At 36.7% G+C, this 14206-nt stretch overlaps 1 protein-coding gene across 1 annotated transcript; it reads left to right on the top strand.

Annotated features, from left to right (window-relative positions):
• Positions 1-2866: 2866 nt before the first annotated feature.
• LOC126267196 (uncharacterized) lies at positions 2867-11560 on the top strand. The gene is made up of 2 exons (XM_049972165.1): positions 2867-4805; positions 10401-11560. Exons 1-2 carry the CDS (start codon positions 3685-3687, stop codon positions 10462-10464), a joined length of 1185 nt encoding a protein of 394 aa, XP_049828122.1. The 5' UTR covers positions 2867-3684; the 3' UTR covers positions 10465-11560.
• The last annotated feature ends 2646 nt before the right edge of the window (positions 11561-14206 follow it).

Raw genomic sequence — 14206 nt, 5'->3', positions numbered from 1 at the left:
CGTGACGTCACGTCAGCTAGGCACGGCGAACTCCAGGTCTGTTGCAGGCACACTCATAATGGTGGTGTCTCCCTCTATCACACAGGAAAATGTGAAACTATTGGCGGTAGTTGACCGACAAACATTGTTCTGAGAGCTTTCTGCAATCAGTTAATTGTGCAATTCATTACACTTCTTAACAAATAGTGTACTCCTGAACTTAAATTTCCACCTGTTTTAACGCTTGGCATACAAAAACAACTTCATGGTCCAGCAGCAACAGAATTCGTGATTCTTTACCTTATTTGTAAATCTGAGGAAGTTACGTTTGCACTGGGTTTCTTTTACAAGAAACTGTGAACATATTGGTGCATCTGCTTTAGGTGTCTTGGTTGACTATGGGGTGAGGAACACTGAATGTTAATGAAATATCTTGCGATTGTACACGTTGGGGGAGGGGGTTGGGGACAGAAGAAGAGGCAAAAGAGAGATACTTGTTTTATCAAACAAATTTTTTTTATCTTATTAAGTTTCTCCTTTCAGTGGCAAGAGGGGAATATTTACCTTTTCTAATGTGAGTGTTTAAAAAAGTTTAAGCTCAGCAGTATTTTCGATGTATGAAGCTATTTTGTTTCCTGTTTAGAATTCCTTTCGTTGAAAACGACTGTAATAGAATGACTGGCAACAGTTGGACATTTACACACGTAAATTAGTTCACATTTCCAGTGACGAAGTCAAACGAAAATAAATAAATATATAAAAGAAACGATTTCATCGTAAGGGGGTGGGTAAGTTTCAATAACAAAATGGATCAAGTAAATATAGTTACTTGAATGTAAAATTTCCGAAGCTTGCATGGGACAAAGCATCTTCTCATATTGATCTACGTTTGTTTCCACAGGATTCAGTAATACAGAATTATGATCTTCATTTGCAGCTTTACGATAGTAAGAAAATCTTTCATCTAAATAAAACCGCAGAATGCAAAACAATACCAAACATTTTGTCCAAAAATAAGAGATTTATAGTGATAAGCACGCCCAGCGTTTCTGCCTGCAACAGACCTGGCGTTCGCCGTGCCTAGCTGACGTGACGTCACGAACAAGCGTCGAGGCCTTCCCTTGAGTCGGTGTTGGTCTGAGTCATATACATACGTGGCCTCGCTGACCTTAACGTCACGTGACGCGATTGGAGCACTCCTTGTGAATAAAATCATAATTGTAGCGTCCATGACTAGAATGTTTATTGAGTAACGCACTGATATGAATGGCACTCCTATACCGACATGCCGCGCAAACGAATGTTGGTTCACAACATGCGTTTTCGAATGTACATTCATTGTATCTTGACATCTGCAGATGTTTACATATATTTGTTTCCAGAATGAAATTTTCAGTCTGTAGCGGAGTATACGCCAATACGAAAATTCATGTCAGATTAAAACTGTGAGCCGGACCGAGACTCGAATTCGGGCTCACCCAAACAATGAAACTTCCTGGCAGACTGAAACTGTAGTCAGACTGAGACTCTAACTCGAGATCGTCGCCTTTCACGGCCAACTGCTGTACCTGTGGTGTGAAGTTCGGAAGGTAGGTGACGAGATACTGGCGGAAGTGAAGCAGCGAGGACATATCCTGAGTCGTGTTCATTTAGGTCAGTAGGTACGCCGCTTGTCCGCGAAAGGCAGAAGTTCCAGTTTCGGTCCGGCACACAGTTTTAATCTGCGAGGAAGTTTCATTGTTTGTCTGCGTGCTCCGTTTTACAATAACTGTCTCAAAAATTTTCGTTGGAAAATTCTGCAGCGCCGTTAGTAAAGAAATAATGTTCTCGGTTCGTAAATAAATATGACCATCTGAAGATGGGAAGCCTGGTATCTTGAAATGTCAACACGAAAAGATAAACGCTTGTAAAGGCATGTGACTGCAGCCAATTCATTATAAATGATGTCAACAATTGCAGTGTTCTAATACGGTTACAACGGACAACAATTATTTATTAATGTTAATACAAGACAGAACAGTAAAACAAAATACGTCAATTAGGTAGGCAATTCCAGTCGACAACCAATTAGGAGTATCTTTCCGATTTTTGGCAACAGGCGGGTGATTCGTATATCTGAAATGTAATATCCGCAAACACCACTGGCAGGCATTTTTTTAATAGTTGTCCAGAAATACTCTTGATGACTGATCGCATAGGCATCGGTTGTTTCTATAACATTAAATAAATTAAGCCATCATTTCTTCGTTCACTTTAAAAAGTTTAGCTGTCTAAATCACTTGAACTTAGCATATATCGACTGTATTACATAGGAGACAAACATTATAACAATACAGCCCGACCCGTGGGTTAACTGAAATGACTGATACCAACTGTTTTTTGATATGTAACTGTGTAGTTATTGGACAATTCAGTGCCCTAGGGATTTGTATGTGTACCTATGTGTATTTATATATTAGTCTGTCGCATTTACTAGTAATATTCTGTATTCGTTGTGAAAAGACTTTTATTGTCGTCATTGTTGTCATTAACGGAATTACATAATAAATGCCAAATTAAATGATTCATCAGCAGGGTGAGCTAAGAAATGTAAAGTAACGGATAATAAGATACTGTAGAAGTATTGGTATAAGTGGTCAGAGCCACTAATTACGATCATTTGGAACAAGAAATGTATTAGTATAGAAAAAGCTTCATTATCTTGAGAAACAGCTTTTTAAGTGATTACCAAGCAATGTATTCGTACTTGTTATTCATTTTATATCCTATTTTGAAATTAATGTACTTTGTAAACACATTTTGATTAACTCTCCAATTGTTTGCATCACACAATGTTCAGATTTTTCGTATTTCAGGGCGTATTTGTAACTTCCTTGTATACAGTCTGATAGAAAGCAGAATTTGTGATGTCATTAAATGTTAGTATCTGAAACCGAACTGTAATTAATTAAATAACTCAAAATTCACAAAAGACATTATTGTAATTAGAACCATATCGATTTTTAATATTTAAACCTAGTGATGACACTACAAAAATTACGTCAATTAATATTGTTAATTTTTCCTTATTCGGATGTAATGTCTGTTCGCAAACATTTTGTACATTTTAATTGTAACTTTGAAATTCTTCAGAATTAATAATGCAATATTTTGTGAGTGATTGTTAAAATTCTATATAAGCAGAGATGATGCGAAGTCAGTCAGTCAGTTGTTTGTGATGATTTCGGCTGGAGAGTCTGTACAAGTGACGCCTGTAAATAAATAATGTGAAGTGTGAAGAATTCTCCGATTTCTTCATCTAAAAATGAACCCCCAAAAGTTAAGTTTATAAATATAAAGCTGCTCGACGAACAAGTAGCTTTATAAGTGGTGCAGAAAGAGCTGGGATTTGATGATTGAAATCGGAACTGTTTTTAAAAAGTAATTGTTTCAGGTGACCGCAAGACGAATACTAAACATAAATTGTGAAGAAATTTTTGTGTTTATGGACGCACAGAACGAGTGGATGTTGCTGCATGAGAAGAGTTGGTGTGGATAAGAAATACAAAGAAAATCATCACCTGCATGGGGAGATCGTAAATCATAACAACTGATCTGATGATAATGGACCAAATTCTCGGACTGCACCGCTGGAATTCAGATGAGTAACAGTTTTTTTAATTAATTTGTGTTTTTTTTTTGTTTTTGTGAGGAAAAGATTTTACTATGGCTGATAAAAAGTGTGTAGGCGGTGAATCAATTGAAAACACTTCGGACCTAGGATCGAGTATCAGTGAACTAAGTGTAGATCGAGGTTTTGGTGGAGAGGGTTCCAGTGAAAATGTCGCCACAAGTACTCCAATTGCACAGGGAAGAGTAGGCGGAGACGATCTGTTAATGTTATTAATGCAACATATGAAAGAAGCGAAGAAACAGATGGGACAGATTAGGCAGGATACTAGTAAGATAAGGGAAATCCAGGATGGTTTGGCAGCACTAAAAATGACTGTCGAGGCAGGGCAGGGTGAACTCAATACTCGTGTAGGAGCAGTGGAAGAACGGGTTGATGTATTAGAAACTAATTTCACACAAGAGTTGTCCAAAAATGAGGAAAGGTTCAAAAAACTAGATAAGCATGTAGAAGTAGAAAATTCAAAACTGAAAGTAGAGGTTGTTCAGACTAGGAGAATCTTAGAAGAAAAGCTTGAATCCAATAAAAAGAATTCAGAGTTAAAATTTGCAGAAATTTCCAATCAGATAAGTAATGTAGATCTAAAGTGTGATGAAAAAATAGATTTGTGTAAAAATAATGTTGTAGGTTTAAGTAAGAAAGTTGTAGAGTTACAAGAAGGTGTAGCCCAAAGAAATTTTGTTAGCAATTTTAATTGTGTATGGGGTGGCATACCTTTAAAATGCTTTCCAGGAGATGGGAAATTGCATCCAGTTGATTTTTTACAGCATTGTCAGGATAATTTTAGTAATGACATGACAGATAATGTAAAAATTAAATTTGTTAAACGATTTTTGGATGGAGAAGCAATCTCGTGGGCAAATCAGAATGTTAATTCTACCATGTCATATAATGAATTTGAAAGAAAGTTTTTAAATAAGTTCTGGTCAGATTTTGAGCAAGCTAGGATTAAAAGTGAGTTTTTGAATGGTCGAATGTATAGGGAAAGTGATGGTAGCTTGAAGTGTTTTTGTGAAAGTCAGTTGAGGAAATTAGTACACCTCGACAAACCTTTTGATGAACTAATACAAATAGATGCATTAAAAAGAAGACTACCAAAAAGAGTACAGTGGGAGTTGATTTATGGACCAGATGATTCTGTAGATCAGTTCTTGAGGTATGTAGATAAGTTGGATAGAGCTTTTGAGAGAAATGAGAGGTTAAACAATGGCAGATTTGGCAATCAACCAACTGGGGGGTGGAACCAAAGCAGGAATCAAGGCAGGAGTAATAATAGTGATAACAGATGGATCAACCATAGTAATGGGGATGGAAACAGAGGGCACAATAGCAGGGAGAGACCTTGGAAAAATAATAACAGACAATTTGATAATCTCCAATCAGGACGAGGCAATTTAAACTGACAGATGCCTCATTGGGAGCCTGTCAGTTTGGGGCAAGAAATGTGTACCGAAATCAGGCTAAACACCACTGGTCTAGAGACACCGAAAATAATTACAGAAGACAGAATAATCAAAGATGTTGGAGTGGAAGTGACAGTACTAATGTAAGACGAGTGCATCAAATTGGCAAATTGCAGTTTAACAGTAAACTCTGGAAATGTATGAATGAAAGTGTTGTAGATAGAAGTAATAGCATCTGTAAGAATGTTGAGGAAGTTCCGTTAGAGGAAGAAACTATTTCAAGTCTATATAATCAGTGTGGTAATGAAGTTTGCAAGGAAAATGTTGGTTCTGATAGTAATCTTGATGAGTTTGGATTAAGTAAATTAATGAAAGAAGAACCTATCCCTGTTAAGCACTTAAGTGATGATACCTGTACTAGTGTACATGTCAACAATTCTGATGGTCATAGTAAAGATGTTGTAGAAGTGTTCAGTGTTGGAGATGATAGCATATGTAGTAATATTGATAGTGAAAGTGTTGGAAGTAATGATGAATGTGAGGAAGAATTAGATGACATGGTGTATTTGGAGGTTAAAGAAGATTTAATTAGTAGTGAAGAAGATGATATCAGTAGTATTTGTGAAGAATATGAAGATCAGATTGTGCCAATGAAAACTGGGAAGGTATCATCAGATAAGGAACATGCAGAGAGCCATCATAATGTAGATGAGATGCTAGAAATGTTATGGGATACTTACAAGGATTATAGTGACAGTGACAGAATAAAAAGGGTCATCAAGATTATTTGTGAAGAATTGCATTCCAACTGGCAAGGTAGAACCAATCAACAGGCTTACAGTGGGATCAGTTCCGGGAAAAACAGACAGTGTGTTAAGGACAGACGTGACATCAAGCAATCGTCTGATATAGCATTAAGTAAAATTCAGACAAGTAAGAAGAAATTGTACAGGCAAAAATGGTACAAATTACTTGGACTTTAGAGATATTGAAGAAGATCTGTTGGATGAAAATGAGGACAGTAAAAAGGAAAAAGTTTTAGGTTGCCCGTATATACGTATAAAAGTTGCAAATTATGAAGGACTTTGCCTCTTAGACACGGGTAGTCCTGTCTGTGCTATTTCTGAAAAATTTAGAGACCAGATAAGACATAGTGATGACTTTGAAGAATATCCTGTTATTGGAATCAAAATTAAGGGAGCAACTGGTAGGCACAGCAAAGTTGTAAACAGGCAAGCCTTAATATCTTTCACTATTAATGATGTACAGTATAACCAAGGATGCTTTGTAGTACCTGATCTCAATGAGAATATTTTGTTTGGAATGTATTGGATACAAGGAGTAAATGCAGATTTTGACTGGAATAACAAAAAGTTAAAGCTCACCAAGCCAAAGGCAGATGGAACACATGTGACTGAACTAATTATCCAAAATTGCCTAGAGAATAATTTTCAGATTAGAAGAGTGATTTGTACAGATGAGAAGATCGACATTAACAAGGAAGACAATGAAGAAGACTGCAGTGAAGACAAGTATGCTGAATTAGTGGCCACCAAACTAAAAGAAGCTGGTAATTTAAATGAAGAACAGACAGATCAACTAGGCAGTTTGTTGTGGGAATACAAAGATGTGTTTAGTGAGAAACCTGGGAAAGTGAAGAACTATGAATGTAGACTTAAACTAAAACCTCACGAACCATTTTTCATCAAACCCTATGGAGTACCCATTTCAAAAAGAAAAGCTGTGGAGGAAGAACTACAAAAGATGGTAGAGTGGAGAGTAATTGAAAGATGTAATAGAGCATACAATAACCCGTTGGTGGTGGTTTCCAAACGTGATGGTGGAGTAAGACTTGTGCTCGATTCAAGACATTTAAACAAATACCTTGAGAGGGAAACTGATCACCCTGAAAATATAGATGAGTTATTACATAAGTTTGAACATATGAAGTACATGTCTAGCTTAGACTTAACAGCTGGTTTCCATCAGATACCATTAGAGATTCAGTCTAGAAAATATACTGCGTTTTTATATAGAGGAAGATGTTATTGCTATTGTGTTGTACCATTTGGCCTTAATGTATCAATTGCAGAATTTATTCGAGCATTGGATTTTGTTCTAGGAAAAGAACTGTTAAGAAAACTAATCCTTTATGTTGATGACATACTTGTAACAGGAAAAAGTTGGGAAAAACATATACATTTGTTGGGTGAAGTGTGTTACAAATTAAGACAGGGAGGCATGTCATTAAAACTAGAGAAGTGCAAATTCGGAGTTAAACAGCTCAAATTTTTAGGCCATACCATATCAGAAGAAGGAATCTTACCTGATGAAGAAAAACTTGAAGCCATTGCAAAATTTCCTGCACCCAAGACTAAGAAACAACTTAAATCATTCTATGGAATTTGTGGCTACTACCGGAAGTTTGTCAGCAATCAAGCTTTAAATGTACCGTGTTTGAACAACTTGTTGAAGAAGAAGAACACCATTTGGGTATGGGACAAGGATTGTCAGGAAGCATTCGACAACATCAAGAAACAGATGTGCAACAGTAAAATGTTATACAGACCTGACCTTACAGAGCCATTTTGTATCATGACCGACAGCAGTGACTATGGACTGGGAGCTCATTTGTTCCAAGAAAAGATTGTAGATGGTGTGACGGAGCACAGGTCAATAGCTTTTGCCAGTAGAACTTTACAGAAACATGAGAAGTCATACACTGTCACCGAAAAAGAATTGTTAGCAGTCTATTGGGCTTTCATCAAGTTCAAGAATTACCTATTAGGACATCAAGTGGTAGTATACACAGACCATAAGGCTTTGATCTACATACAAGAGTGTACTTTGCATCACAGCAGGATAACCAGGTGGGCACTATTCCTCCAGCAGTTCGACTATACAGTAAAATATATAAAAGGTGAAGAAAATCAAATCGCAGATGCTCTATCAAGGTTGCCAATGGGAGGAGAAGGTGAAAATAACAGTGATGAGTGTGAAAGGGAGTTTCGGATTATGTATCTAAAAGGGGTGAAAGATGAGAATGAAATCAGGAAAATTTGTAATGACATCCGTAGATATCAAAACCATGATTCCAACTGGAAGTTAGTTAAAAGTTATCTAGGTAAAAGAGGATATGAGAAAGTAGAGCAGTATTATAAAGTGCATAAGGGTATACTATTCAGAAGATACAGTGCAGACAGTGACACTTGGAGATTGTGTTGGCCAGAACAGTATATTGAAGTGTTGATAAAGTATGTACATGAAAGTTTCGGGCATTGTGGGACACTGAAATGTATCCAAAAGATTCAAGAAAATGTGTACTTCTACAACATTGCTAGGAGAGTGAGAAAGCAAATATCTACATGTGACAGGTGTCAGAGAGTAAAAGTTAGCAATCAAACTTGCAGAGGATATATGCAAAACATCTTGCCAAAGGAACAACTACAACTTGTAGCAGTTGACCTTTATGGATCATTGCCTAAGGCTAAAGGAGGATTTTGTTACATATTTGTCATGGTGGATCTTTTTTTCAAAATTCATTAAACTATATCCATTGAAGAAAGCAACAAGTAAGAACATCATCTTGAAAATTAGAAGAGACTATTTCACAAAGGTGGGAAAACCAAAGAGCATGCTCTCTGACAATGGAGCACAATTTACTTCTAAAATTTGGAAAACATTTGTGGAGGATGAGAACATAAACCATATTCTGATCTCTGCGTATCACCCGTCCAGCAATCCGGCTGAACGTTACATGAGAGAAATAGGGAGATTATTTAGAACTCATTGCAACAAAAATCATGTGAGTTGGATAGAGTACGTAGACAGCTTTGAAGATATACTGAACAGCTTACAACATTCGTCTACTGGGTTCTGCCCATATGAAATACTGTATCATAAGAAACCGCCAAATCTGATCAACGAATTAATTGAATTCCCAGCATGTAAAGCTATGAGTCCACAGGAAAGAGAAGAAATAGTCAAGAAAGTAATGGAACAACAGGGGAAACTAAGAAAAAACAAACATGACAAGAAGTTGAAACCTACAAATTTTAAAATTGATGATCTGGTCCTGGTGAAAACACATGAAAAATCCAAAGCGATAAGCAATGAATTAAAGAAATTCTTTGACATCTATATTGGCCCATTCAAAATTCAGTCTATGCCACACCCAAATGCATATAGATTAGTGTACCCAAAGTCAGGAAGACTATTTGGTTTACGTAACATAACTGAACTGAAACCTTATAAACAAGTGTCAAATACCAAGAAAAAATAGGATAATGTAAAAGCCCTCAGGAGGATACATCCTGTATCAAGTGCGTGCTGAGCACTAGGTCTCCGAGCTATGTAGCATTCTATTTTCTTCTTTTCGTTTTCGGATGCTACATCTTTTACTCATCTATAAACCTATAACGAAGTTATCTCTCACTGAAAATACTAGCCATTCTTTTAGTATAAGTTTTTTTTGTATGTCATATGATTATTGAGTGACATTGTTTGAAAATAAATAAATAAATTTAACTGTGTATAAAATTTGAATCCTCCCTTGACTAATGACTAATAATTCTTTAAGCATTTCAGGCAATAGTTATTACTATAATTCCTGATTAATATGTGGTGTAAAACTTTTCCAGATCCATATGTGTGTACTCTATGTTATGTAATATTGTAAATAAATTACTGTTAGCATTTTCATTACAGAATAGAATCCAAGGGGATATAAGATAATGGAGGTTATTGTGGTTATGGTCTGTAGAGTATGTATTTGATTTGTGGGTGGTTCTTTGAAGATTATAGGCTTGGTCATGATTTTATTAGTTTGCCAATGAGATATACAAATGGACAATGTTAAGGATGTACACGTGTTACTAAATGGACAAGTTGTACTGTGAAAAATGAGTAAGTTTGTCATTACAAGGTGGTGTGCTAATGAACAATCAGTGAGTTGGTGTTTGATATGATAAAGAGCTAAAGGATATCTGGGACATTTAATATGCTGTATAGTGTATTATGCTGAAATATTAATCAAAAAGAAAGGATACATGAATAATTCATTTTTGTTCATTAACTTTAAGTTGTATATAGCTAAATCCTTACAGTTTAGAGATGCTTAATTTTGTGTGATTTTGTCTATAAATATACTAATAGTGTAGGATAGTATGTTAATGATTTTGATACATTTATACCTGATGTGACCTTAATTGTAACCTGCACGAGTACCTTGCGAAATGAGTTCATCCCTGTTCCTACCTAGAGAACTGTATCAAAGATCCTTACCTGACCTGAAAAAAAAAATAAAAATTAAGAAACTGAAAAACTAATAGTGGACTGTGCTATTGCAGTGTATTGACTGCCAGAAGCAGAGGGGCTGCAGACACAAGATGGACAGCGCATTGGGACGGATGATTGTGAGCTGCCAATTCATTAAGATATGCAACATGCACCAGTGACTGGAGTAACAGCTAAGAAAAAAGAAATTCTATTTTGGAGGGTATTTAGCAGCCATTCATACAAGTTACACTTGTAAGAGTGGCTGGGGGGGTGTATAACAATACAGCCCGACCCGTGGGTTAACTGAAATGACTGATACCAACTGTTTTTTGATATGTAACTGTGTAGTTATTGGACAATTCAGTGCCCTAGGGATTTGTATGTGTACCTATGTGTATTTATATATTAGTCTGTCGCATTTACTAGTAATATTCTGTATTCGTTGTGAAAAGACTTTTATTGTCGTCATTGTTGTCATTAACGGAATTACATAATAAATGCCAAATTAAATGATTCATCAGCAGGGTGAGCTAAGAAATGTAAAGTAACGGATAATAAGATACTGTAGAAGTATTGGTATAAGTGGTCAGAGCCACTAATTACGATCATTTGGAACAAGAAATGTATTAGTATAGAAAAAGCTTCATTATCTTGAGAAACAGCTTTTTAAGTGATTACCAAGCAATGTATTCGTACTTGTTATTCATTTTATATCCTATTTTGAAATTAATGTACTTTGTAAACACATTTTGATTAACTCTCCAATTGTTTGCATCACACAATGTTCAGATTTTTCGTATTTCAGGGCGTATTTGTAACTTCCTTGTATACAGTCTGATAGAAAGCAGAATTTGTGATGTCATTAAATGTTAGTATCTGAAACCGAACTGTAATTAATTAAATAACTCAAAATTCACAAAAGACATTATTGTAATTAGAACCATATCGATTTTTAATATTTAAACCTAGTGATGACACTACAAAAATTACGTCAATTAATATTGTTAATTTTTCCTTATTCGGATGTAATGTCTGTTCGCAAACATTTTGTACATTTTAATTGTAACTTTGAAATTCTTCAGAATTAATAATGCAATATTTTGTGAGTGATTGTTAAAATTCTATATAAGCAGAGATGATGCGAAGTCAGTCAGTCAGTTGTTTGTGATGATTTCGGCTGGAGAGTCTGTACAAGTGACGCCTGTAAATAAATAATGTGAAGTGTGAAGAATTCTCCGATTTCTTCATCTAAAAATGAACCCCCAAAAGTTAAGTTTATAAATATAAAGCTGCTCGACGAACAAGTAGCTTTATAACATCTACATCTACATCTACATGCCTCTTCTCCAATTTACACTTAGGGGCCTGGCAGAGGGTTCTTCGAACCATTTTCATACTACTTCTCTACCTTTCCACTCACGAATGGCGCACTTTTCCTTGTTTAGTGCCAACTGCCACTTTTTGCACCATACAGAAATTCTCTCTAGATCATTTTGTAATTGGAATTGATCGTCTGATAATTTTAGTAGACGGTAAATTACAGCGTCATCTGCAAACAATCTAAGTGGGCTGCTCAGATATCACCTAGATCATTTATGTAAATCAGGAACAGCAGAGGGCCTATGACACTACCTTGCAGAACGCCAGGTATCACTTCTGTTCTATTCGATGATTTACCGTCTATCGCTACGAACTGTGACCTCTCTGAGAGGAAATCACGAATCCAGTCACACGACTGAGACGATACTCCATATGCACGCAATTTTATTAATAAGCGCTTGTGAGGAACGGTATCAAAAGCCTTCTGGAACTCTAGGAATATGGAATCGATCTGAGGTTCCCTGTCGACAGCACTCAATTCTTCATAGGAATAAAGAGCTAGCTGTGTTGCACAAAACTATATTTTCTGAATCCGTGTTGGTTATGCATCAATAAGTCACTTTCTTCAAGGTGATTCATAACGTTCGAGTACAATATATCCTCCAAAATCCTACTGCAAATTGAGGTCAGAGATATGGGTCCTTTCTTGAATATTGGGTTGACCTGTGCTACTTTCCAGTCTTTTGGAACAGACCTTTTGTCAAGTGAGCGGTTGTATATGATTGCTAAGAAAGGCGCTATTGCGTCTGCATACTCTGAAAGGAACCTGATTGGTATACCATCTGGATCGGAAGACTTGCCTTTCTTAAGTGATTTGTTTCGCAACACCTAAGATATGTACTTTTATGTCACTCATGCTATCAGCTGTTCTGGTTACGAATTTTGGAATATTTACTTTGTCTTATTTCGTGAAGGAATTACGGAAAACTGTATTTAGTAACTCCGCTTTAGTGACACCATCATCGATGGCCGAGCAGTTCTAGGCACTTCAGTCTGGAACCGCGCGAATGCTACGGTCGCAGGTTCGAATTCTGCCTCGGGCATGGATGTGTGTGATATCCTTAGGTTACTTAGGTTTAAGTAGTTGTAAGTTCTAGAGGACTGATGACCTCAGATGTTAAGTCTCATAGTGCTCAGAGCAATTTGAACCCTTTTGAAGACAGGGTTGAAACTAACCGTAGGCTGCCGGTTGCCCTCCCGTACTCTGAATATTTGGTCGCTCAAATAAATATTAAACCCAAAAGGGATAAATACTTGTTAGTTGACTCTGTGTTGTAAATTCAAAAGAAATAAAAATATATACAGTTAACATTTTAAACTGTTGAAGTACATCTACGTAGATACTCCACAACACACCGTACGGTGCGATGTGAAGGGTAGCCTCTACCACTATTTGTCATTCCCTTTCTGTTCGACTCGCAAACAGAGCGAGAGAGAAAGGACTGACTATATGCCTATGAGCAATAACTTCTCGAATCTTATCTTCGAGGTCCTTACGCGCAATGTAAGTCAGCTTCAAATGCCGATTCAATAAATTTTCGTAATAGTGTTCTTTGAAAAGAACGGAGCCTTCCCTTCAGAGATTCCCATTTGAGTTGCCTATGCGTCACCGCAACACTTACTAGTTTTTCGAACCTACCGCTAACAAATCCAGCAGCCCGCCTCTGAATTGCTTCGGTGTCTTCCTTCAATCCGACCTGGTACGGATCCCAAACATTCTAGTAGTACTCAAATACCGATAGCACCTGCGTCCTATATGCGGTCTCCGTTGCAGGTGAACCGCTCTTTCCTAAAATTTTCCCAATAAACAGATGTCGACTATTCGCCTCCCTTAACATAGTTCTCACTTGTTCGTTCCATCTCATATCGCTTTGCAATATTGAGCCTAGATAATCAAACGACTTGACTCTGTCTAACGGGACACTAGTAATACTGTATCCGAACATTACAGGTTTGATATTTCGACTCATTCGCATTATGTTATTTTTTTCACATTTACAGGTAGCTGCCAGTCATCACACAAACAGGAAATTTTGTCTAAGTCATCTTGTGTCTTCCTACAGTCACTCAACTTCGACACCTTACCCTATACCACGGCATCATCAGCAAACAGCCGCAGATTGCTGCTCACCCTGTCCGCCAAATCATACACATATGGATATACGCTGGTGAGTGAAATTTAAGCATGAAGATAACTTTCACATAATATTTCAATGCCAAATAACAGAGATCGATGAATCTTGGACCATGCATATGAGGAACTGGTACAGTTTACTATAGAAGGTCAGTGAAAGAAATACAGAATGAGGTGAATAGAAATGACACTTTTATTGAAAGACAATAATTACTCTGAACTCCCCGAGATTTACAAAAAAAAATAAAAAAAATGGTTCAAATGGCTCTGAGCACTGTGGGACTTAACATCTATGGTCATCAGTCCCCTAGAACTTAGAACTACTTAAACCTAACCTAAGGACAGCACACAACACCCAGCCAT

Source organism: Schistocerca gregaria, chromosome 4 (genome assembly GCF_023897955.1).
Source record: "Schistocerca gregaria isolate iqSchGreg1 chromosome 4, iqSchGreg1.2, whole genome shotgun sequence".
In the NCBI taxonomy this organism is placed as follows: Eukaryota; Metazoa; Arthropoda; class Insecta; order Orthoptera; family Acrididae; genus Schistocerca; species Schistocerca gregaria.
Note: the sequence above shows the minus strand (reverse complement) of the source record. Positions and strands in the feature narration are given on the sequence as shown.